Raw genomic sequence first — 20337 nt, forward strand, 5'->3', positions numbered from 1 at the left:
ACCTCTAACATGTGCCCTTCGGCTACCCAAACTATTGAAGCAGACCATTTGTTCATTCAGCAATCGCTCCCTGAACGTTTGATGTAGCGCAGGCACTGAGCTAGGTGTGGGCTCCAACACTCGTTCATTCATTCCACAAACATTTACTGAGCACATACTGTGTGCTGGGCATTGATCTAAGGTGAAGGGGCAGAGCAGTGAACCAAATTACCTCCAGCTGTCGGAGTTTCCCTTCCTTGGGGCACTTGGGCAGTGGAGAATACAGAAAAGCAGGAAGGCGGGGCGCCTGGGTGGCTCAATGGGTTAAGCCGCTGCCTTCGGCTCAGGTCATGATCTCAGGGTCCTGGGATCGAGTCCTGCATCGGGCTCCCTGCTCAGCAGGGAGCCTGCTTCCCCCTCTCTCTCTCTGCCTGCCTCTCTGCCTACTTGTGATCTCTGTCTGTCAAATAAATAAATAAAATCTTAAAAAAAAAAAGAGAGAAGCAAAGCAGGAAGGAACAGAGACGAATGGGAGGATGCTGTCTGAGCCAGCGTGACCTGGGAGGGTCTCCCCAGGGAGGCAACACAGGAGCAGAGACCTGGAGAAGTGGGCCGGGAAGTCACTTTCTGGGAAAGAGTAGCCCAGGCAGGAGGAACAGCAAGTGCGAAGGCCCAGAGGCAGGCCCAAGGTTATCCTTGGAAGGTAACTTCTTTTGGGTCCACCAGGACTTCGAGTGGGCCCCCCGGGGGCTGTGGGAAGCTCGACTTCCTAACCCAGGAAGGGGGTTTGTGGGAGTCCCTTTGTGTAGAACCCACGTGCGGGGAGACACAGTTGCCTGAACAGGGCTTAGCTGCGGCAGGCCTAAGAGAGATGTTACTTTTCGTTTTGGGTCCCAAAGTGCCATTTGAATTTGTTTTAACTCTGTACATGTATTGCTTTTAGACTTAAAAAAACTAATTTTTTAGAAGAAAGCTTTATCCCCAAATGGCCAAAGCTACTCACCATTTTCCCCAAGGGCGTTTATAAACAGTAAGATGTCTATATCATTTGATCAATACATTTTTAAATAAACAGCAAGATATTTAAAGTCTGATAGTTAACATAATGTGGCGGGGCGAAGGGCCGCTCCTGAGCCGTTCCGGGTACCCGGCAATGAGGAGGGAGCCCCCAAGGCGGCAGGGCGACCTTCTTGGGGGTCCTTGGTGGCCTCTAGACTCCCGACTCGGCCCAGCCGCCAACACGTGCGGGGACAGACCCCAGCCTCGCCCTCGGGTGCCCGGACGGCAGGGCTGTGGGTTCAGCGCGGGGTGCAGTGGAGCCGAAGTCAGCCTTCACGCGCCCGGGCCGGGGAGCTCGCGGGACCCGGGAGGGGCTTCCCCGGACCCTACGCCTCAGGCGTCCCTAGCCCCCTGCCTCGGGGCCCCTCCTCAGCGTGCGGCGGGCGAGATCCCGGACAGGGGCGGGGTCCCAGCCGGAGAGGGGCGGGGCGCTCTGGAAGGGGCGGGGCGCTCGGGGCGCTCGGGGCGCTCGGGGGCGGGGTCGAGGCGGGGCGGCCCGGTCCCGCCCCTCCGGGGTCGTCACCGCCCGCTGGGTCCCGTGACGCCCGTCGGAGCGCGCCGGTCACGAGTGCCCGCGCGGCCGGTGGCGGCGACATGGCCTCGGAGCGGGAGGTGCGCGCCCGGCTGCAGCGCGCGGGCCAGGAACACCTGCTGCGCTTCTGCGCCGAGCTGCCGCCGGGGCCCCGCGCCGCGCTCCTGGCCGAGCTGGGGGCGCTGGAGCCGGAGGCGCTGCGCGAGCACTGCCGGCGCGCCGCTGCGGCCTGCGCGCACCCCCCGGGGCCGCCGCCCGACCTGGCCGCGCGCCTGCGGCCCCTGCCCCCCGAGTGCGTGGGCAGCGCGAGCCGGTGCGACCCGGAGATGCGGCGACTCTGGGAGGAGGAAGGTAAGCGGGGCGGGCCTGGCCGGCGGAGGGGGCCTGGCCCAGAGCGGGGCTGACCGGAGAGGTTGTACTTGGAGGAGTCGAGCGCACCTTACTCCTTGGTGGAGCCCCCTTTCACCCTCGGCTGGCGACGGGGCTGTGGGGCTCCAAACGCGGCCAGGGTGCAGCCGCCCCCGGAGGACTGGCCCTCGGGAGAGTGCTTCGTGCAGGCGCACCTGTCTGGCCAGCCGCCCAGCCCACAGGCGAATTGGCCGCAGGGAATCCTCGCGCAGTTGCACAGGCTCCGTTTCGCATCAGCCCTGGCCCAGGTGCACTCCTGGCCTCCTGGTCTGACAGGTGAGGCAGGCGCTCCTGGAGGGAAGCCTGCCCGAGGCCCCCGCTGCACTGCTCTGACCAGCTTGACCTGGTGTTGCCTCTGAGGGACCTAGGCTGGGAATGAACCCTGAAGCACATCATCAAGACCCCTGGTGGGTCCAGGACAAGGTGGAGCCCCACCTGGCCCACAGGGGATCAGAATGTTACTTGGGAATTTCTCTTCTGTGGCTGTCAGAAGTCTTCGAGTCCTAGACACATGTGTGGCTTGCTCCGAGGTGAACGGGGGGGGGGGGGCTTATGTGGCGGTTCCCAGGTGTCCCCTCATGGTAGGCACCCCGCCCCTCCAGGTTTCCGCCAGATCTCCTTGAACAAGGTGGCCGTGCTGCTGCTGGCCGGGGGGCAGGGCACCCGCCTGGGCGTGACCTACCCCAAAGGCATGTACGAGGTGGGGCTGCCGAGCCGGAAGACCCTGTATCAGCTGCAGGCGGAACGGATTCGGCGGGTGGAACAACTGGCTGGCCAGCGCCACGGGACCCGCTGCATCGTCCCCTGGTGCGCCTTCTCTGCGGTACCTGGTCCCCAGAACAATCCCCTGTCCCCGCAGCATCCAGACTTGAATCCCAACCCCAGCCCGACCCCAGGCCAGCCGCTGTCGGAGCCCCGTATCCCAGCGGCCCTGGGCCCTTCCAGTGGCCTGCTCAGCCTCGCCTCTCCTCGAAGGTACATCATGACCAGTGAGTTCACACTGGGGCCCACGGCCAAGTTCTTCAGGGAGCATGACTTCTTCCACCTGGATCCCAGCAACGTGATCATGTTTGAGCAGCGCATGCTGCCGGCAGTGACCTTCGACGGCAAGGCCATCCTGGAGCAGAAAGACAAAGTTGCCATGGCCCCAGGTATGCCACACCCCTGAGCCCAGGAAGGACCGCCTGGCCTAGAACAAGGAGCGAATTAGAGGTCGGGAGGACTGTGGCAGAGGCCAGAATGTTATGCCTGATGGCTGTGGGGTCCCGGGTGAGTGGCCTCTCCTCTCTGGGCCTTGGTTCCTATCTGTCACATGAAACAACCAGAGTGCTACTTGGAGAGTGACGGAGAGCTGCCTCGGGTACAAGGTCCAGCCCCAAGGGGCCTCCCCTGCTTCCAGCATGCCCTGGACTAGATAAGGCTGAAGCCCAGTGAGATCCCTCGAAAATGGTCCCTCTCTCCCTCTGCAGATGGCAACGGGGGGCTGTACTGTGCCCTGTCAGACCACCAGATTCTCGAGGACATGGAGCGTCGGGGAGTGGAGTTCGTGCACGTGTACTGTGTGGACAACATCCTCGTGCGGCTGGCTGACCCCGTCTTCATCGGCTTCTGCGTGCTTCGGGGCGCAGACTGCGGGGCGAAGGTGAGCCCGCCCTGCCGGCCTGGCCCCGCCCCCTCAAGCCCGCCCCGCCCCCGGCCTGCTTGGCCCCGCCGCAACCAGCCTTCCCAGCCCTGGCCTGGCCGCAGGTGGTGGAAAAGGCGTACCCAGAGGAGCCGGTGGGCGTGGTGTGCCAGGTGGACGGGGTCCCTCAGGTGGTGGAGTACAGCGAGATCAGCCCCGAGACTGCGCAGCTGCGCGGGCCCGACGGGAGTCTGCTCTACCGCCTGGGCAACATCTGCAACCACTTCTTCACGCGAGACTTCCTCCGGATGGTCAGCAGGTGTGCTCCGCAGGTGGCCGCCGGTGCTGGCCGGAGTGGCGTGCCGCCCGCACTGACCGGGGCCCCAGAGCCCCAGCGGGTGCTGTAAGGCTCTGGGCCGGGTTGGCCTGCTCTTCCGTGCGGAGGCCGTTGCTTTCCGGCACCAGCTCTTACCCTGTGGCTCGCCCCCTGCCATGTCACCTGGGCAGGGATGTGGCCGGTGGGGCCTGTCCATCCCTCTCGGACTTGGTGGGGGGGGGGGTTGGGGGGGTGGGGGCGGGTGGAAGGGATACCCCCGCCCTCCCAGAGGCTGGGCTCAGCCCCCAGTGCTCCTGCCAGCTGTCTTGGGTGGCTGGGTGTGTGGAGAAGTGGGGATGGGGCTCCCCGGGACATCCCATCTGAACTGTCTTTCCTTCTGTTGACCTCCTGTGCCCCCAGCGAATTTGAGCCCTTGCTGAAGCCACACGTGGCTGTGAAGAAGGTCCCATACGTGGATGAGGAGGGAAATCCGGTAAAGCCGATAAAACCGAACGGGATAAAGATGGAGAAGTTTGTGTTTGATGTGTTCCAGTTTGCTAAGTTAGTGGCAGAAGTCATTCGTTTTTTTCTTTTTTTCTCTTTCTGTATTGGTGGTGGGTTCTGAGGCCTTGTTGGGCTGGGAAGTGGAGGCTTGCAGGGGACGCAGTGGGAGTGCCCCTTTGCAGTGGGGAGTAGGGGCCAAAGCAGGCCCAGGGAGAAGGCCAGAGGAAACAGCCCCTATGGCGTGAGCCTGGCGGCGCCTGGGATGCCCGCGGTCTTCAGGGCCGGGAGACACCTGCGCCCCTCCGGAGCCCTCTGGCTGCTCCTGGCCTGCAGTGAGGAAGCTGTTTCCGGGCCAGCTGGGTGGGGACTTCGGGGGTTTGGCCCTCACCCTGGGATCCGAGGATCTGGGGGTTTGGCTGGAAGGGATGGAAGGCCTTCATGCAGCCCCAGGGAAACCAGGAGCAAAGACATATGTGGTCCCTGTGGGGCCTCCCCCATGGAGGTGACCCCCACTTAGTCATTGGAACCCGGTGCAGCTTGCACCTGCCCAGGACCAAGGCCTCTGGGCCAGGACTTCCAGTCACTAGTTCTTTCCCCCACAGGAGCTTTGTGGCCTTTGAGGTGTCCCGGGAGGAGGAGTTTTCTCCGCTGAAGAACGCAGCCTCAGCTGCCAGGGACAACCCCGCCACCGCCCGGCGTGCCCTGCTCATGCAGCATTACCGCTGGGCCCTGCGGGCAGGGGCCCGCTTCCTGGATGCTGGCGGGGCCCAGCTCCCGGAACTGCCTAGGTGAGTGTGGGTCTCAGCACGCTCCCCTAAGGACAAGGGTGTCAGGGTCCAGCCCCCAGCCCCAGGGCCTTGCTGGTTCTGCCGCGGCTTGAGCTGTGGCTGGGGCTCGAGCTTGAACCACGCTGAGTGCAGGTGGCCAGGGGCCCTGTCCGGCCATACAGAGACTGCCTGCAGCCTGGGGCCCAGCCCCTTGAGGTCAGCCCAGGACCTGGGGACGGGTGGGCGGCTGCCACCCTTCCTGACCAAGACCAAGGCGGGACATGTGGAAGCTGGCAAGGCAAGTCACACTTCAGGGCCGGCAAAGCACAGGACAGTAGGGTTCTGTGTCCTTGGTTGTCTGCAGCCGCCTCCTCCATCTGGAAGCCCAGGTGCTGTGGGCTGTTTTCCCAACCAAGTAAGAGCCTATCGCTTGGGCAGAGGCAGTCTGCTGAGGGCTCGGAGTATGCAGAAAAAGGGGGTTTAGCTGAGAAAAGAGCTTTGGGAGCAGGGTCAGGCAAGGACAGCCCCAGGACATGCGCCCAGGAGCAGGTGCTGACCCATGGACTCCCACAGCCCGCCCGGCAGCAGAGAGCCTCCCGCCATCTGTGAGATCTCGCCCTTGGTGTCCTATTCTGGAGAGGTGAGAGCCTTCCGGCCCACATGGGCTTTCTAGGGTGGGCCATGGGTGATCCGGAGGGGGGCACTGGAGAGAAGTGGGTGCTAGGGCAGAAAGAGCTCTGACTCAGTTTACTGATAAGAAAATAGTTGTTATTTATTTATTTATTTTTAAGATTTTATTTATTTGACAAAGGGAGAGATCACAAGTAGGCACAAGAGAGGCAGGCAGAGAGATTGGGGGAAGCAGATTTCCTGCGGAGCAAAGAGCCCGATGTGGGGCTTGATCCAGGACCCTGAGATCATGACCTGAGCCGAAGGCAGAGGCTTTACCCACTAGGCCACCCAGGTGCCCCCCCCCCCACCTTTTAAAGCGTTTATTTATTTATTCCACAGAGAGATGGCGAGAAAGGGAAGACAAGCAGGGGGAGTGGGAGAAGCAGGCTTCCCGCCGAGTAGGGAGCTCGACCCAGGGCTCAGTCTCAGGACCCTGGGGTCATAACCTGAGCCAAAGCCAGTTGCTTAACGACTGAGCCAGCCAGGAGCTCCGGAAAATAGTTTCTTTCTTTCTTTTCTTTTTTAAAGATTTTATTTATTTATTTGTCAGAGATCACAAGTAGGCAGAGAAGCAGGCGGTGGAGGGGGGGGGAAGCATGCTCCCTGCTGAGCACAGAGCCTGATGCAGGGCTCAATCCCAGGACCCTGGGATCATGACCTGAGCTGAAGGCAGAGGCTTCAACCCACTGAGCCACCCAGGCACCCCCCCGGCAAATAGTTTCTTAAGATACAGAGGATCTTCCAGGGATGGGGTGGGTGGTGAGTTAAAATGCTGTCATAATCTTGGAGGAGCAGGGGAGTATCAGGTGGGGGAGTATCAGAGTTTGGGGTTCCAGCCAGGAAGATTTATGGACGCCTTGCTGAGTGACAAAAGCTGGCCCCAACCCTCTTGAGAAGATCTGGTGTGAGCTTGCCTAAAGGGTTCATCAGGGGTTGGGGCTAGAAATGGCGTCCAGTCCTTGCTCCTGGAAGCCTTTCTCACCCTACCCCACACTGGCTCAAGGTGAACTTGTAACCCCCTTAAGGACTGAGAGCTGAATAGCGGACATCATGACTTCCTTGTCTCCAGGGTCTAGAGCCGTACGTGCAAGGCCGGGAGCTCCGGTCCCCACTCATCCTGGATGAGACCCAGACCAGTGTCCTGCAGCCCTGACTCACTCCCGGGACTGCAAACCCCAGGGCCTCAGAGGTGGGGACACGGGGATGTCCACCAGGGTGGGGCCTCTCGCATCCTTGGTTCTGTGGAACACATACCCAAAAGCTGCTGTGGACCGAGGAGGGCTCTTTAGCTGTTCTCTGGCCTGTGGGGTCTGGGTGGGAGACAGAGGTGTGGCATCCCTGGAGAGCAGTGACCCCCTGTCTGTTCGAGTAGAGACCTGAGGACCAGCGGCATCTCTAGCCCTGTATGCAGATCCACCTCCCAAGGGACACCAGACACTCGAGCTTTGCTGCAGATGCACAAATGAGGCAAAGAGAATGGGACAGTATCCCTCTGTCCACCTCGAAGGGTGCTACGGCCAAGGAGCTGCCCCCTCCCTCCTCCTCTAGCAGCTGAACCCTGTCAGGGCCCAGTCCCCACCCTCCCACCAGCCCCAGCCCACACACAGGCGGGGCACCTGAAGCTGGTTCCTCTCAGCTTCCCTTGGACGCCTCGGCTCCCCAGCCACGTCGACGGTGGGTTCGGGCTGCTGAATTTTACGTGCTTCCCCCACGACCCAGTGGGCCCAATGCCTGTGGCCTCACGAGGCTGTTCATCAAGCTGAGGTATAACCGGCCAGGGAGCTCCGACGCCCGGCCGGCTGGCCAGTAGCTTGCGACAACCTGGGTGCTCAGGCTCCTCCGGGTTCCCGGCAGGAGGCACAGCCTCCGCTCCAGCGCCCACGGCCCCCCGACCGCACCCCAGCACCCTGACCGAGGCCGGGGAAACCCACAGGCACTGGCCCTGAGCGCCTGCCTGGCCTTGCTGCTCCGGGGCCCTGGGCCCGCTTTCCTTCCCCTCCAGAGAGCAACACGGGGCCCCACCCTCCCCACTGAGGTGGAGGGCAGCGTGCACTGCAGACGGCCCCCGCCCCTGGCCCCTCCCCCCCCAGGGCAGCCCACACCCCTGCCCAAGCTGTGCTTTCCCCAGGGGGAGGACGTTCTCCGCCCCGAGGGGTTCAGATGCAGGGCCTCCGCCAGCGGCCAGCGGTAGACCTGTCCGGGCACCCCACCTGGGCACGGGGGTAGGGCCACGCCCAAAGCCCAGAGAAGACTTTGCTTCCACCCAGGCTCTGCCGGTCCCCCGCAAAACTCAGAATTGAAGCGTGTGCCTCAGGAGCCTTCTCTCAGCTGCTCCACAGCCAAGCAAGGGGCCCGGACGGAGGAAGGTCCGCCGGGTCAGGGGTCCTGCCCACAGCTGCAGCTCCTCCCCTCCGCAGCTGAACGGCCCTGCCGCCTCTTTCCTACACCCGCTGGAAACACTACTGCGGAACAGCTCGCTTTGAAGGACGCGGTTTATTTTAAATTCCTTACACCTTTACATCCCGTTTCCAACGCCGCACGGAGGTGGGCGGGGCCGGGGCAGCCGCCCTGGCGCCCCGGGACTCGCCGCTCACAGGATCAGGGGGCGCCACGGGACCAGGAACGCGAGGAGGGCCGCGCAGTGCTTTCCCCGGGGGTGCGTCCCCGTGCCCACTGCGCACCCAGGAGGCAGGACGGGCCCTCGCCACCATGCTGTCCCTCGGGCCACCTTGAGAGCCTCGAATCCCAGACCAGCCGTCACGCCACTGACTTCTCCACGGAGGACTGCCGGACTCCCGGGTGCGCCCCGGGCTGGGGGCGGGGAGGAGGGCGCCTTTCCAATAAACTCAGGACGCGCTGATGCGTCCCCGGCCCGGCGAGCGCGGTTTCTGAGCAGCGCGTGTCGGAACGGCCACCCGCGGGCCGCGGCTCGGTCCATGCCGGGGAGCGAGAGCCCACACGCCGAGCTGCGGCTGCACCCGCTCGGGGCTGCCCCGGGGTCCCCTCGTGCCCCCGCCCAGCTCTTCCCCCCGGTCTCCGGGCCGCCCGAGACCAGCCCGCGGGCCCGCCGCCTGGGGGTGGGCCCAGAAGCCGCGCCGTCCCTCGGCCCAGCGCTCCGGGGCGGGGCTCCCGCCGACCGCACGTGCGGGGAGGGATCCCGCCGGCCCCCGAGCTGGGCGCGGGGACAGCCCCGCGGCGGAGGCCACTAGGAGGCAGGGGGACCGGACGGCACGAGCGCCGCCCTGGGCCAGGCTCAGCCACGGTGCCGCGCGGGAGGCCCACGCGGAAGGGCCGCAGCGGGACCGCGGGCCCGGGAGCCCCGCAGACCCTCCTCGGCGCCGCGGGCCCGCTCCGCCCTTCCGCGCGTCCGCGGAGCGGGGCCGCGCGCACAGCGGGCTGCGGGGGTGGCCAGCGTGGCCAGCTCGCCCCGGGGACGGCCGAGGAGAGCCGCCGCCCCGCCTGCCCCGACTCCGCCGCGGCTCCCCTAGCTCTGGGCCGGCCCGTCCGGCCGCGACCGGGACTCGAGCCCCGCAGCCGGCGGCGCGGGGCGGCGAGCGGGGCGCAGGCGCGGGCCGGCAAACGTGGAGGGCGTGAGGTCACGGCGCACGGGAGGTCGCGCGCCGGCGCAGTGGGACGTAAACAGAGGCGCGCGCCGGGGCCGCGAGGACGGGCGCAGGCGCAGTGGGGCGAGGAGGGCGCGGCGCAGGCGCCTTGGCCGCGCTCGCGATGGGCGGGGTGTTGACGGCGCCGCGATGGCTGCCCGCGGGGGTCGGACCCGCGACGTCCCGGGCCCCTGTGGGAGTCCGGCCTCCTGACGCCGCCCGTGGGCGGGGCCGCCGCCGCCGCGGTCATGTACCCGCCGCCGCCGCCGCCGGCGCCGCATCGGGATTTCGTCTCGGTGACGCTGAGCGCCGGCCGGACCTACGACGGCAGCAAGAGCCGGCGGCGGCGCTCGTGCTGGAGGGTGAGGCGCCGGGCGCGGGGCCGCCGGGAGCGGGCGCGGGGCCGCGGGGCGCGGAGCCGGAGCCCGCTGCGGGCGTCTGTGCTGTGCCCGCGCGGCGGTGGGGGTCCCGGCCGGAGGGCACCTCCCGCGGGGCAGACCCCGGGCCTGGGGCGCGCCGGGCCGCGCGGGGCTGGCGGCGGGTGGGCAGGTCCGCGGTCGGGCCGCTCTCAGTGAGGAGCCTCCCTGCCCTTGCGTCCCGCAGAAGTGGAAGCAGCTGTCGAGGTTGCAGCGGAACGTGATCCTCTTCCTGCTCACGTTCCTGATGCTCTGCGGGCTCCTGTCCTACGCCAGCGTGGCTGACCAGTGGCGAGGTACCGGCTCCACGAGCGCCCCGCGGGGGTCTGCGGGGGTCCCCGAGGGCCGGCGGGGCAGAAGCGGGAGGTGGAGGGGCAGCGCGCTGGCGGCTGTGGGGCTGGCAGGTGGCTGTGCGTTTCCCGGGGTGCGACGGCTCGCTCGGCGTCTGGCTGAGTCCCGGCACCTCCAGGCCCTGGGCCTCGCAGAGAGATGGAGGTCGGGAGGTCGCAGGCCCGGTCCAGACGCGTGCGGCAACTTGCGCACACGTCTTACCCAGGGTCTGGAAGCCACCCCCCCCCCCCCGGGGCGGAGTCCTGGGAAGCCTGTGGGGAATCCTGGGAAATGTCTCTGGGGGGGCCCTGGCCTGCAGCACGGAGGCTGAGGAGCGGCTGCGGGGGCTCAAGGCCGCGGCCTGCTCCCTACGCTTTGTGGTCCCCGGAAGGGAAGAGCTGAAGGCCACGTCCGTGTGGGCATGGGCCGGCGAAGGACCTGCGCTGCCAAGGGCTTTCAGAAAGGCTGGATTTCCTCTGGCGTCGTTGGATGCCTTTCCGGGGCTTTCCCCGGGGCTCGGGCTCACGCTGTCCTCCCGTGAGGAGTCTCGCCGGTCTCGACGGGCTGCGCCACCCGCTGGGAGTCGGCTCGGGGCGAGTGGGCTGCTGGGGGTAAGACCGCCTCTCTCGTTTAGCGGGGAACGGCCGGTCCGCGGAGGAGCGGAAGAGGAGACCAGCGGACCCGCCCGTCTTGCCAGCTCCTCGGAAAGCAGAGGACCTCCCGGGCCTCTTACCGCAGGTACGTGGGGTGACGTACACGTGGGGTCGTCCCCGGGCTCCGTCCCGCCAGCGTCTGGGAACAGTGTGTGGCGTTTCAGGTAGACGGGGAAGAGTTCTCTCTGTCCCCGTCTGTGTGACGTCTGAGCGTCACGCTCCTTGTGCTGGGCCCGTAGGACGACCCTTGGGGCGGGAAAGAGGAATACTCTCTGCTTCGCTCTTGTGGAACGCCTGCTGGCGCGCCAGGTCCTGGCTCTGCCGGCGAGCAGAACGGACCCGTCCCTTGCCTCGAGGAGCTGCGGGCTGGCGGGGGCAGGCAGGCGAACCTCCTGTGAGGGGAGAGCAGTCGCCGCCGGGAGGGAGAAGGCTGGCGCCGGTCCCGGGGCCGGGGAAGCCGCTGTGAGACTCTGCCGGTTCTGGGCAGGGTCAGGAGAGCCGGGCTCGAGTTGGATGAAAGTGCCCAAGGCCCGGGGAGCTGGGCTTGCTCAGGGACTTGAAGCTTCAGCGGGTCTGGACGGGGCAGGGGGCCGGGATCTGTCCAGGCCGGGCCCTGTGGGGCTGCCCTGGGGAGCCGCAGGAGGCCACGCTCCAGACTGTCTCATTCGGGAGCTGTGTGTGACAAAGCGGGTGTTCTCCCTCGTAGGGAGGGCAGGCGGGCGTTTCTTCTACTCTTTCTGGTCCCTCCCTCGCACCCGGTGTCCGCCCTAACGGTTGGGAAGGCAGAGCCAGCCTGGCGTGTTTCCCCAGGGAGAGACACGTTTCCAGAGGTGTGTGGGGAGGTCTGTGATCCAGTCTCTGGTGTCCAGCAGGGGCCTGGACGGTAAGGGGTTAATATGCACACCTCCCCTGGTCCAGGCCTGGGGACTGGGAGCCCCTCGTGGAGGCCACTTGGACTTTGTGTCTTGCTCGGACTCCAGCACTGGTCCCCCAGACCTGGGTCGGCCTCGGAGCTCTGTTTCGGCCAGACCCCCTTCTCCCGGGCACGTCAGTGGTGAACGTCGTCACAGATCCTGTGGACGCTGAGAAGCAGAGGTTTTTCCCGATTCCCAAGGGGCCTTCCTCCCGCCCTCTGGGGGAGGCGCCTCGTCCCGCCCTCTGTCGAGCACTGGCTGCTCCCCGGCCCCAGGGCTCCGTCCTTGGACCTGGCGCCCTGCCCTCGCCACAGCATCCCGAGGGTGAAGCGCAGGAGTCCCGGGGCACGGGCCCGCGGCCGGGTTCTCTCTGCGTCTCCACGTACGGGGCCGTGGTCCTGACCCTGTCTTGCTACCTTTAGGGTCTGTGACAGCCTGGGAGCATCCCGGGCCCGAAGTTCAACCCGCCATCCAGGGCTGCGCCGGCCCGTTTGGCGCACTTCCATCCCTGTCGGCCAGGGCCGGGGGATGGCGAGTCGGGATCTCCCGGCCAAACCTGCGTGTCGTGATGAGACCCAAAAGGGATTTCCTCTGGGGCCGTGTGCTGCAGCCGGTTCACACACTCCGCGGGGTTGGGCCTGAGCGGGGAGCGTGCCGGCGGGGGGAAAGGAATGCGGCCCACAGGCGGTTGAGCTGTTTTCACGGGTGATTCTTGTTTTCATCTAGAGGCCTCAAAGGCATTTCCGACGGGGACCTCCCAACCTGCAGATTCGAGCCCCCGGTAAAGGCTCCGAGGACAGGAGGCAGGACGACACCAAGTGGAGGGACGAGGCAGCGGGGGACGCGCGTCGGGAAGGAAGCACACGGAGAACGGTGGTCAGGTACGGGGAGCGTCCGAGACGGGGCTGGACGTGCAGAAACGCTGAAGCCCGCGTGTCGGGCGTTTTCTGAAAACCAGAGAGGAGGAGGGTGAGCGCGACGTCTGAGGTACACGTTGCTCTCAGAGCAGGCAGGGTCCAGGGCGGGACCCAGGGCGGGGGGCAGAACCAGCCTTCTGCTCGCCCTGCCCAGAGTGGCGGGCAGCAGGGAGCCCCGCCGGGGGACCGGGACCTGGGGGCGCTTCCGTCTCCGCCCGCAGGCTGGCTGACTGCTCCTCCTTCTCCCCCTGAAGCTGGAGGGGAGCGGTGATTGAGCCGCAGCCGGGCACCGAACTGCCTTCGAGGAAGGCGGAGGCGGCCCCCAGACCTTCCTCCCAGGCCCCCAGGATTCAGAACCAGGCAGGTAAGACCCCACGGGCACCCTGTTGGGCCTCACCTGGACATTCTGACGAGGAGGGCGCATGGACGCCCAGCGGGGGAGCACCTGCCGTCCCCCCGAGTGCTGGTCCCCCGTGACGCCCGGGCAGGCCGCCGATCTCTGGAGAGCCTGGAGAGGACACGGGGCTCCTTGGCGGCCCATCGCTGCAGCCCCCGGCCGCCCATGTGGGCGAGAGACTCGTTTCCCAGCCTGCGTCTGTGCCACGGGGGGCTGGGGGGTGGTGCCTGGAGAACGTGGGGACGCAGCCGCCCCTCTGCGTCTCGGGTACCAGCAGGTCTGCGCGGTCCGACGCGGTGGCACCGGGGTGGAGGGCCTTCTGCGCGCAGGCGTGTCGGGAGTCCCGTGCAGAGCTGAGGCGGGGCCGGTCACGGCCAGGGCCATGGGTCTGGTGGAGCAGGGGCTCGTGCCAGGTCAGCGAGTCTGGGGCCCAGGCTGTGACCCTCCGGTCCCGATTGCTGTTGCCTCTGAAGGAAGGGGGACGTGTGGGGGACGCCGAGCGATCGTGTGGCTTAGAGGACGGACGGCAGCGCCGCGGGTGTCAACACGGATGGCCTCACACCGCACCCACGTGCGGTGCCGCCATCGACACGCACGGTTGTGTCCACGTGGTGGCTCCATCACTCGTGCCCCGTCCTCCCCGGTGTGGAGGGCAGAAACCTCGTCTCCCACACGAGTCGCGAGGGCACCCCGGAAAGGCTCCAGGGCGGCCGTGGGTGCACCTGCTGCGCGTTACGTCGTCCTCGGAAAAGCCCGGGGCCGATGAGGTGCGACGGGGCACCCGGGAGACGAGGCGCTCCCGTCCAGGTCGGCAGCCGTCAGCACGCCCGACGCTCCCGAGGCCGAAGGGCACGGCGCAGCCATCGGGCGCTCAGCGTGTGGCCCCCGGGCCCCCGGCGGAGGCACACGGGAGACCACGCTGCCCCGTGCTGGCCCCAGAGGCCGCGCCGCCCTGGCAGCTGCGTCCAGCCGTGAGGACCCGTCCTTGGGCGGTGTCCCCTGCTGCTCCCCCACCCCGTTCCGTGTGGGGCTGCCGAGGGGCCCTGTCTGAACCCTGACGGGCACCGGTCCTGGCGACCTGCTGTCTTCCCCCCAGCCTCCCCGAACGAGCGCCAGAGGGCCGTGATCGACGCCTTCCTCCACGCGTGGGCCGGGTACCGCAAGTTTGCCTGGGGTCACGACGAGCTGAAACCTGTGTCCAGGTCCTTCAGCGAGTGGTTTGGCCTGGGCCTGACGCTGATTGACGCCCTGGACACCATGTGGATCTTGGGCCTGAAAAAAGGTACCCGCTCCTTCCCTCGCTCGCGGCCAAGTTCTCCTGGGGTGACTCTGGGGCGCGCGAGCTGTAGGCGGGGGGCGGGGGCGGGGGCCGGAACGCTGCTGTTCCCATCTGGCGCGCGCTCCCTGCTCGTGGGGGCAGGCTCGGACGCGCTGGGCATGGCTGGTGGCTTTCCCGCCTGACGTCCGGCGTCCAGGGCCGGTTCCAGCCGGTTCCCCTGTCGCAGCCTGAAGGGGCCCTGTGGCGTTCGGCGGCACGTGATGCCAATGGCTGTCCGCGCCCCGCGTCTCTCCCTCACGTGAGACTTTACTGGCTCACGTGAGATCGGGTGGCCCGGGGATCACGCGTCGTTGGTGATTTCTGAGCTGGGACTTCAGTGGCGTGTTTTAAGTTGTCTGAGGAGGCCCGAGACTCCCGCCGAATCACTCAACGTGGCCCTCTGTGCCGGGATCGTCCGCAGTCGACGGCCCGTCCTTGCGCGCGTGCGGGCTCCCTTTCTCTGCGCCTGAAGTCCCAGGGGCTCCTCCCCTCTCCCGGGACCGGACATGGCGAGCCTGCGGGGGGCGGGGGAGAGAGACAGACACGGGAATGCACGGGGCCCCCGGGTGAGAGGTCACGGGGGCGCGCTAGGCCCCGCGACCCGCTCCCCTCCCCACACCGTTTCGTGTCACAGAGTTTGAAGAGGCCAGGAAGTGGGTGTCTAAGAAGCTGCGGTTCCAGAAGGACGTGGACGTCAACCTGTTTGAGAGCACGATCCGCATCCTGGGGGGGCTTCTGAGCGCCTACCACCTGTCCGGGGACGACCTCTTCCTGAAGAAGGCTGTGAGTGTCCCGGCGCCCGCCGGAGGACGGGCCCGAGGGAGCGTGGGCGTGCGAGCGCTGTCGCTCGGCTCCCGGGGTCTGGGGCGGGGGGGTGGGGAGGGGTCTGTCCCCAGCGCTCCCGCTCCTGTGCCGGAGCCTTGTTGGCGCATACGCGCGTGAGCGGCGTCGCCCTGCCTGTCGTCCCCACGGCTTGCAGGGACGTTCTCTCGGAGCTCCCCAGGGCCAGCTTGGTTTGGTGGCCAAGGAACATGGAGGCCGCGCGGGGCCAGTAAAGTCCCGTGTCCGTCCGCGTGACTGGGCGGGGACGGGGGCGCGTCCGCCGGGCGGCAGGGAAGCTTGATTGCCCGCTGTGCTGCGCATCAGGAGGACTTTGGGAATCGGCTCATGCCTGCGTTCCAGACGCCCTCCAAGATCCCGTACTCCGACGTGAACATCGGCACCGGAGCCGCCCACCCGCCCCGCTGGACCTCGGACAGCACGGTGGCCGAGGTCACAAGCATTCAGCTGGAGTTCCGGGAGCTCTCGCGCCTCACGGGCAATAAGAAGTTTCAGGTACGGAGGGGCCGCGCCGCCCGAGACACGCCCCTCCCTTCCTCTCCCCTTCCCCGTGGTTCGTTGCGGCAGGGGACAACAGGCCGGGGGGTCGCGTCGGCACCTGGGGGCTGAGTCCTCGCCCTGGCCCTGCCCTGCAGCAGGTCCGTGTCCTCGGGGTCCCAGCCGCCCGCCTCGTCGGGTTGTGTCCCACGCGGGTGTCGCGAGAGGCACGCCCCCACGAGCAGGTTCCCGCCACTCTCGGGCCCGGCTCTTGCGTGGCCGCTGGCGCGTTGTCGGTGGGCCTGCCTCGGGTGGCCGCGGATCTGCTTTCTGGGTGTGGCGTTCTCCGGACGCTCGCTGGCCCTGTGTGTGTCCTGGGGAGACGGGCGCGCGGGGCCCTCCCTGCCTGTCCACAGCGTGGCAGCCGTCCCGTCGGCGGCGCCTAGTCCAGCGGCTCCGCGTGTGTCCTGCTCCTGGGGCGTCAGCCGGGCGCGTGCCCGTTGCCGGGTGTCCGTGGTGGCCTGCGACCCTAGAGAACTCGGTGGGTGGGCGTGGGCGCGTGCGTCTGGCGGAGCCCAGCAAATGGCTCCCCGCGTGGGCTCCTGGGCGCGGGGACCGAATGCACGCGAAGCCCGGGAGCAGAGGTGCCGTGGGCGCCCGGCAGGGAGCTCGGAGCAGCCCAGGCGGGCTGGCTCTTGAAGGGTGCGCAGGAGCTCCTTGGGGCGGCGAGCCGCGAGCCCCGGCGCGGAAGCCGACGTGCCTGCCTTCCCTCCAGCCGGCGGGAGCAGCCGGCCGTGCCTAGGCAGGGGGTCATGGGGGCCAGGCCTGCGGTCATTGGACACGGCTCCCCCCCCCCCCCCCCCCCCGCCGTCTGCAAGATGAGTGGGGCCCTCGGGGCAGCCACACGTGCGGGCACGGACCGGGTTCCCGCGGGGCCTGGGTCCCTCTCAGAAGCCGCTGTGGGCGGCAGTTAGGCGAGGGGCTCCGTGGGCTGGGACGGCGGCCTGCTCCCTCCTCGGCGGGGAGCGGGTCCGTCCCGTGGGGGCGAGCCGATGCAGCCCCTCTGTGCAGCCCGCCCGCCCCCTCGCTCAGGCCCGCTCTCCCGTCGTCTGCCGCAGGAGGCCGCGGAGGAGGTGACGCGGCGCGTGCACTCGCTGCCGGGGAAGAAGGACGGGCTGGTGCCCATGTTCATCGACACGCACAGCGGCCGCTTCACCCACCCGGGCGTGTTCACCTTGGGCGCCCGGGCCGACAGCTACTACGAGTACCTCCTCAAGCAGTGGGTCCAGGGCGGAAAGCAGGAGCCCCAGTGAGGCCGGGTTCTGCCCCGCGGCGGGGGTGGGCTCCCCGCAGCTCCCCGTGGCTCCCCTGGTCCCGGGGTCTCGGTCGGGCAGCCGCCGTGCCGGCCCGCGCTCGGCCCCTCCGCGAGGAGCGTGGTTCTTCCAGGCACAGCCTTCGTGTCCAGGAGGAGGGGACCTGGCTGGTCACTGAGGCCCAGGCTCCCCAGCGCCAGCCGGGGCCCGCGGTCGGGGCTTGTACGAGGGGCCCCTAGCTCACCGGCTGCGCGGTCGCGGAGGCCACCGTGCACATGCCCCCAGCAGAGGGCGGCCGGGGCCGCCTGGGCTGCACTGTATGGTGTGGGAGGCAGAATCGCCCCCCGGGAGGGAACCCGAACCCCCCGATGTTGGAGCCTGGGGCTGACGCCCCTCAGAACCCCCGGGGCTGCGGGCAGAGACCGGGGCGTCACACCGGGATCCGGGGGCTGTGCGGAGGCCGGTCGGGGCCGTCCCTTGGGGTGCTTGAGGGGAACGCCCCCAGCTCCGGGCCAGCCTGGCGCCGCCTCAGACAGGGCCTGGGCTCTGAGCCACTAGGGTGTGCTGGGTGGTTCACGGCCACGCGGCCGCTCCTGGGTGCCGGGGCGAGGGGGCCGTGCGCCTGGCTGGCCCTGAGCTGACGGGGCCTGCCGCCCTGCCCAGGTTACTGGAGGACTACCTGGAAGCCATCGAGGGGATCCGAAGGCACCTGCTGCGCAGGTCTGAGCCCGGAAAGCTCGCCTTCGTGGGGGAGCTCGCCCACGGCCGGTTCAGCGCCAAGATGGTGAGCGTGCGCTCCAGCCAGCCCGGGCGGGCGGGGCTTCAGCCATCCAACCCCCCCCCCTCCTGGGCAGTGTCCTGAGCGGCTACGGATTTGTGAGCCACGACGCTGCAGAGAGCCCCGAAGTTCTGGCCGTGGGCATGCGCCTGGGTCGTGGCCTGGGCTGGGGTGGGGGCGGCAGGAGGAGCTGAGGGGGACCCGAGGTCTGTGCTGGGTCCCTGGCTGCGCCCCCTGGGTCCTGGGCACCGCTCCCAGACCCCCACCGCTTCCCGGGGACCCTCACTCTCCCCTGTGCCCTGGGTCCGGCTCCTGGTCTCCTGCCACCAGCACTGCGGCAGCCCGTTGGTGTCGGTGGGGGAGACCCGGGTCAGCGTCTGCTCCCCGGGAGGTGGTGTCTTTCCCCCGCCTCTCCACTGCTCGCATGCAGCGTCGCGTGCTGGGGCTGTACTTGAGTCACTTGCCCGAGTGGACCCTGAGACGTCCCCGCTCGGGCTCGTTGACTCCTGGGGGGGACACGGGAGGCACCATCCCCGGTGTCACCGCCACCCCCTCCCGCGACCACAGACTCCGCCGTGGTGAGGACCTGCTCTGATTTCAGGACCACCTGGTGTGCTTCCTGCCAGGGACGCTGGCTCTGGGCGCCCACCACGGCCTGCCCGCTGACCACATGGAGCTGGCCCGGGCGCTCATGGACACCTGCTACCAGATGAACCGCCAGATGGAGACCGGGCTGAGCCCCGAAATCGTGCACTTTAACCTGTACCCCCAGAACGACCGCAAGGACGTGCAGGTCAAGGTGAGCCGGGGCCGGGCTCTGGGTGTGGGGGCGCCGTCGGGGCCGTGTCTGAGCTCAGCCCGTGTCCCGCCAGCCGGCCGACAGGCACAACCTGCTGCGGCCCGAGACGGTGGAGAGTCTGTTCTACCTGCACCGCCTCACGGGGGACCCCAAGTACCAGGACTGGGGCTGGGAGATACTGCAGAGCTTCAACGCGTACACACGGGTGAGCTGCCTGCCCGCCGCCCCGCCGGCCCCTTCGCCCCGGGCCGGGGGCATGGGGGAGGGGCGGGCTCGCCGTGGCCTCCGGAGTCAGGGGCGCCTGGGGCTCCGGGGCTGGGGTGTCCCTTGGTCCCGTCCCAAGGACCGAGCCCGTGCGGGGAGCCGGCTGTGGCCGCAGCCCGGACGCCGCCGTCTCGGCCCTGTGCAGGTCCCCTCGGGCGGCTACTCCTCCATCAGCAACGTCCAGGATCCCCTCAACCCCCAGCCCAGGGACAAGATGGAGAGCTTCTTTCTAGGGGAGACGCTTAAGTACCTGTATCTGCTCTTCTCGGACGACCCGAGCCTGCTCAGCTTGGACGCCTACGTGTTCAACACCGAGGCCCACCCCTTGCCCATCTGGGCCCCGCCGGACGGGGCGTGACTGCCCCTTGCTCCCCCCTCCAGCATTGCCCAGGTCTTTTGTTTTTGGAAGCCTGTCTGTAGACCCCTGGTTTGGGTCAGTCCACTGTCCTTGGCTTATGGCCCTGTAGTGTCCAGTCAGCCGGCTGCCTGTGGTCCAGGCTGGGTGAATGGAGACACCAGAGGTTCCCGGGCCTGAGCATCTCAGGGCCTCACAGGTGGGCAGGACCACTGGGCATCCTGGGTGAGCCTCTTACGATGATGGTGTTACAGCCCCGTGAATCACGGTGGTCCCGTCCACTAGGGGAGCCTCCTGCTTCCCGAGGAAACTGGAATCATGACTCACATTCCTTGTACCTGAATGTCTTACTGTCAGCCAGTGCCCGGGCTTCACGATCCCAGGTGACTGGTCATCTCCCCGGGGTGCGCTGGGTCCCCCGACATCCCCCCCCCAGAGCTGAAGGGACAGCCCAACATGTGACTCAGCCAGTGGTCTCAGAGCTTGCGATGTGCCTGGACCCAAGGGTCTGAGGGCATCTGTGAGCTCCTCCGAGTCCGGGCACCTGGCGGGCTGTGGCGTTTACTCGTTGGACTCAGGGATCCTCCCCCGGCCCTGAAGGGGCGGGAGGGGCGGGTGGGCGAGTGCGTCCTGCTCCCGGACCACCTGGTAGAATGGACTTTCTGGGCAGCATAAAAGTAGGTTTGCTCTTATCTCTGCTGTGTGGAAGACTGTGTGTGCTCAGCTGGGGTCCGGGTCTAGCCATTGTGGTCTCAGCACACCTCGCACTCTGTGCTCGGAGGTCAGGTCTCCCACTGTGACCAGCAGCCTGGGGACCCAGCGTGGACATGAAGTCCACGTTCCTGTGGTACCTGATGCCCTGCCCTTGCTCATCCTGGCGATGTTTGCGTCCTGGGCTCCGTGTTTGTAGGTAGAGGTGTCCCTGTAGCCCCGCCACCTGGTCTCGGGAGCCTGCCACTTCCACCCCTGAGTCCTGACTTGGGGCGCTTTTCCAAAGACGAACCTTGGTTTCTGGGGGACCCTGTTTCCTGGGACCAGGTAGCCTCACAGGCGCAGGTCCTCTCTCTGGGACACTGAGCTGCCAGGGTCTCCCCTGCTAGTGGACG

The 20337-nt window shown here is 67.4% G+C and overlaps 2 protein-coding genes across 6 annotated transcripts; both read left to right on the forward strand.

The window, feature by feature from the left end:
- Positions 1-1567: 1567 nt before the first annotated feature.
- On the forward strand, positions 1568-8735 carry UAP1L1 (UDP-N-acetylglucosamine pyrophosphorylase 1 like 1). Of its 4 annotated transcripts, none has more exons than XM_082696329.1 (10): positions 1570-1921; positions 2581-2785; positions 2954-3129; positions 3448-3620; positions 3725-3918; positions 4336-4476; positions 5022-5207; positions 5760-5826; positions 6928-7047; positions 7231-8735. In XM_082696329.1, the coding sequence occupies exons 1-9, from the start codon at positions 1633-1635 to the stop codon at positions 7009-7011; spliced, it is 1515 nt and encodes a 504-aa protein (XP_082552455.1). In that variant the 5' UTR covers positions 1570-1632; the 3' UTR covers positions 7012-7047; positions 7231-8735. The 4 variants fall into 4 exon arrangements, 3 of the variants coding, with proteins under 3 accessions (XP_082552454.1, XP_082552455.1, XP_082552456.1); XM_082696330.1 differs by having other exon boundaries at positions 8126-8735; XM_082696328.1 differs by having other exon boundaries at positions 1568-1921; positions 6928-8735.
- Positions 8736-9551: 816 nt separating this feature from the next.
- Positions 9552-19923, forward strand: MAN1B1 (mannosidase alpha class 1B member 1). 2 transcript variants are annotated; one of them, XM_082696311.1, is made up of 13 exons: positions 9552-9822; positions 10064-10172; positions 10841-10944; positions 12500-12654; positions 12945-13054; positions 14184-14369; positions 15040-15188; positions 15552-15740; positions 16841-17031; positions 17699-17819; positions 18415-18612; positions 18686-18817; positions 19022-19923. In XM_082696311.1, exons 1-13 carry the CDS (start codon positions 9709-9711, stop codon positions 19232-19234), a joined length of 1971 nt encoding a protein of 656 aa, XP_082552437.1. In that variant the 5' UTR covers positions 9552-9708; the 3' UTR covers positions 19235-19923. The 2 variants fall into 2 exon arrangements, with proteins under 2 accessions (XP_082552437.1, XP_082552438.1); XM_082696312.1 differs by having other exon boundaries at positions 9572-9822; positions 15588-15740.
- Positions 19924-20337: the final 414 nt, after the last annotated feature.

The sequence above is a fragment of the Mustela nivalis genome (genome assembly GCF_964662115.1).
Source record: "Mustela nivalis genome assembly, chromosome: 13".
Lineage (NCBI taxonomy): Eukaryota > Metazoa > Chordata > Mammalia > Carnivora > Mustelidae > Mustela > Mustela nivalis.

Coding starts and splice junctions, on each gene's coding strand:
- UAP1L1 (XM_082696328.1), top strand. CDS start 1,633: ATGGCCTCGGAGCGGGAGGTGCGCGCCCGGCTGCAGCGCGCGGGCCAG. Junction 1,922..2,580: donor GCGACTCTGGGAGGAGGAAG/GTAAGCGGGGCG, acceptor CCGCCCCTCCAG/GTTTCCGCCAGATCTCCTTG. Junction 5,827..6,927: donor TGGTGTCCTATTCTGGAGAG/GTGAGAGCCTTC, acceptor CCTTGTCTCCAG/GGTCTAGAGCCGTACGTGCA.
- MAN1B1 (XM_082696311.1), top strand. CDS start 9,709: ATGTACCCGCCGCCGCCGCCGCCGGCGCCGCATCGGGATTTCGTCTCG. Junction 10,945..12,499: donor TCCCGGGCCTCTTACCGCAG/GTACGTGGGGTG, acceptor GTTTTCATCTAG/AGGCCTCAAAGGCATTTCCG. Junction 13,055..14,183: donor CAGGATTCAGAACCAGGCAG/GTAAGACCCCAC, acceptor TCTTCCCCCCAG/CCTCCCCGAACGAGCGCCAG.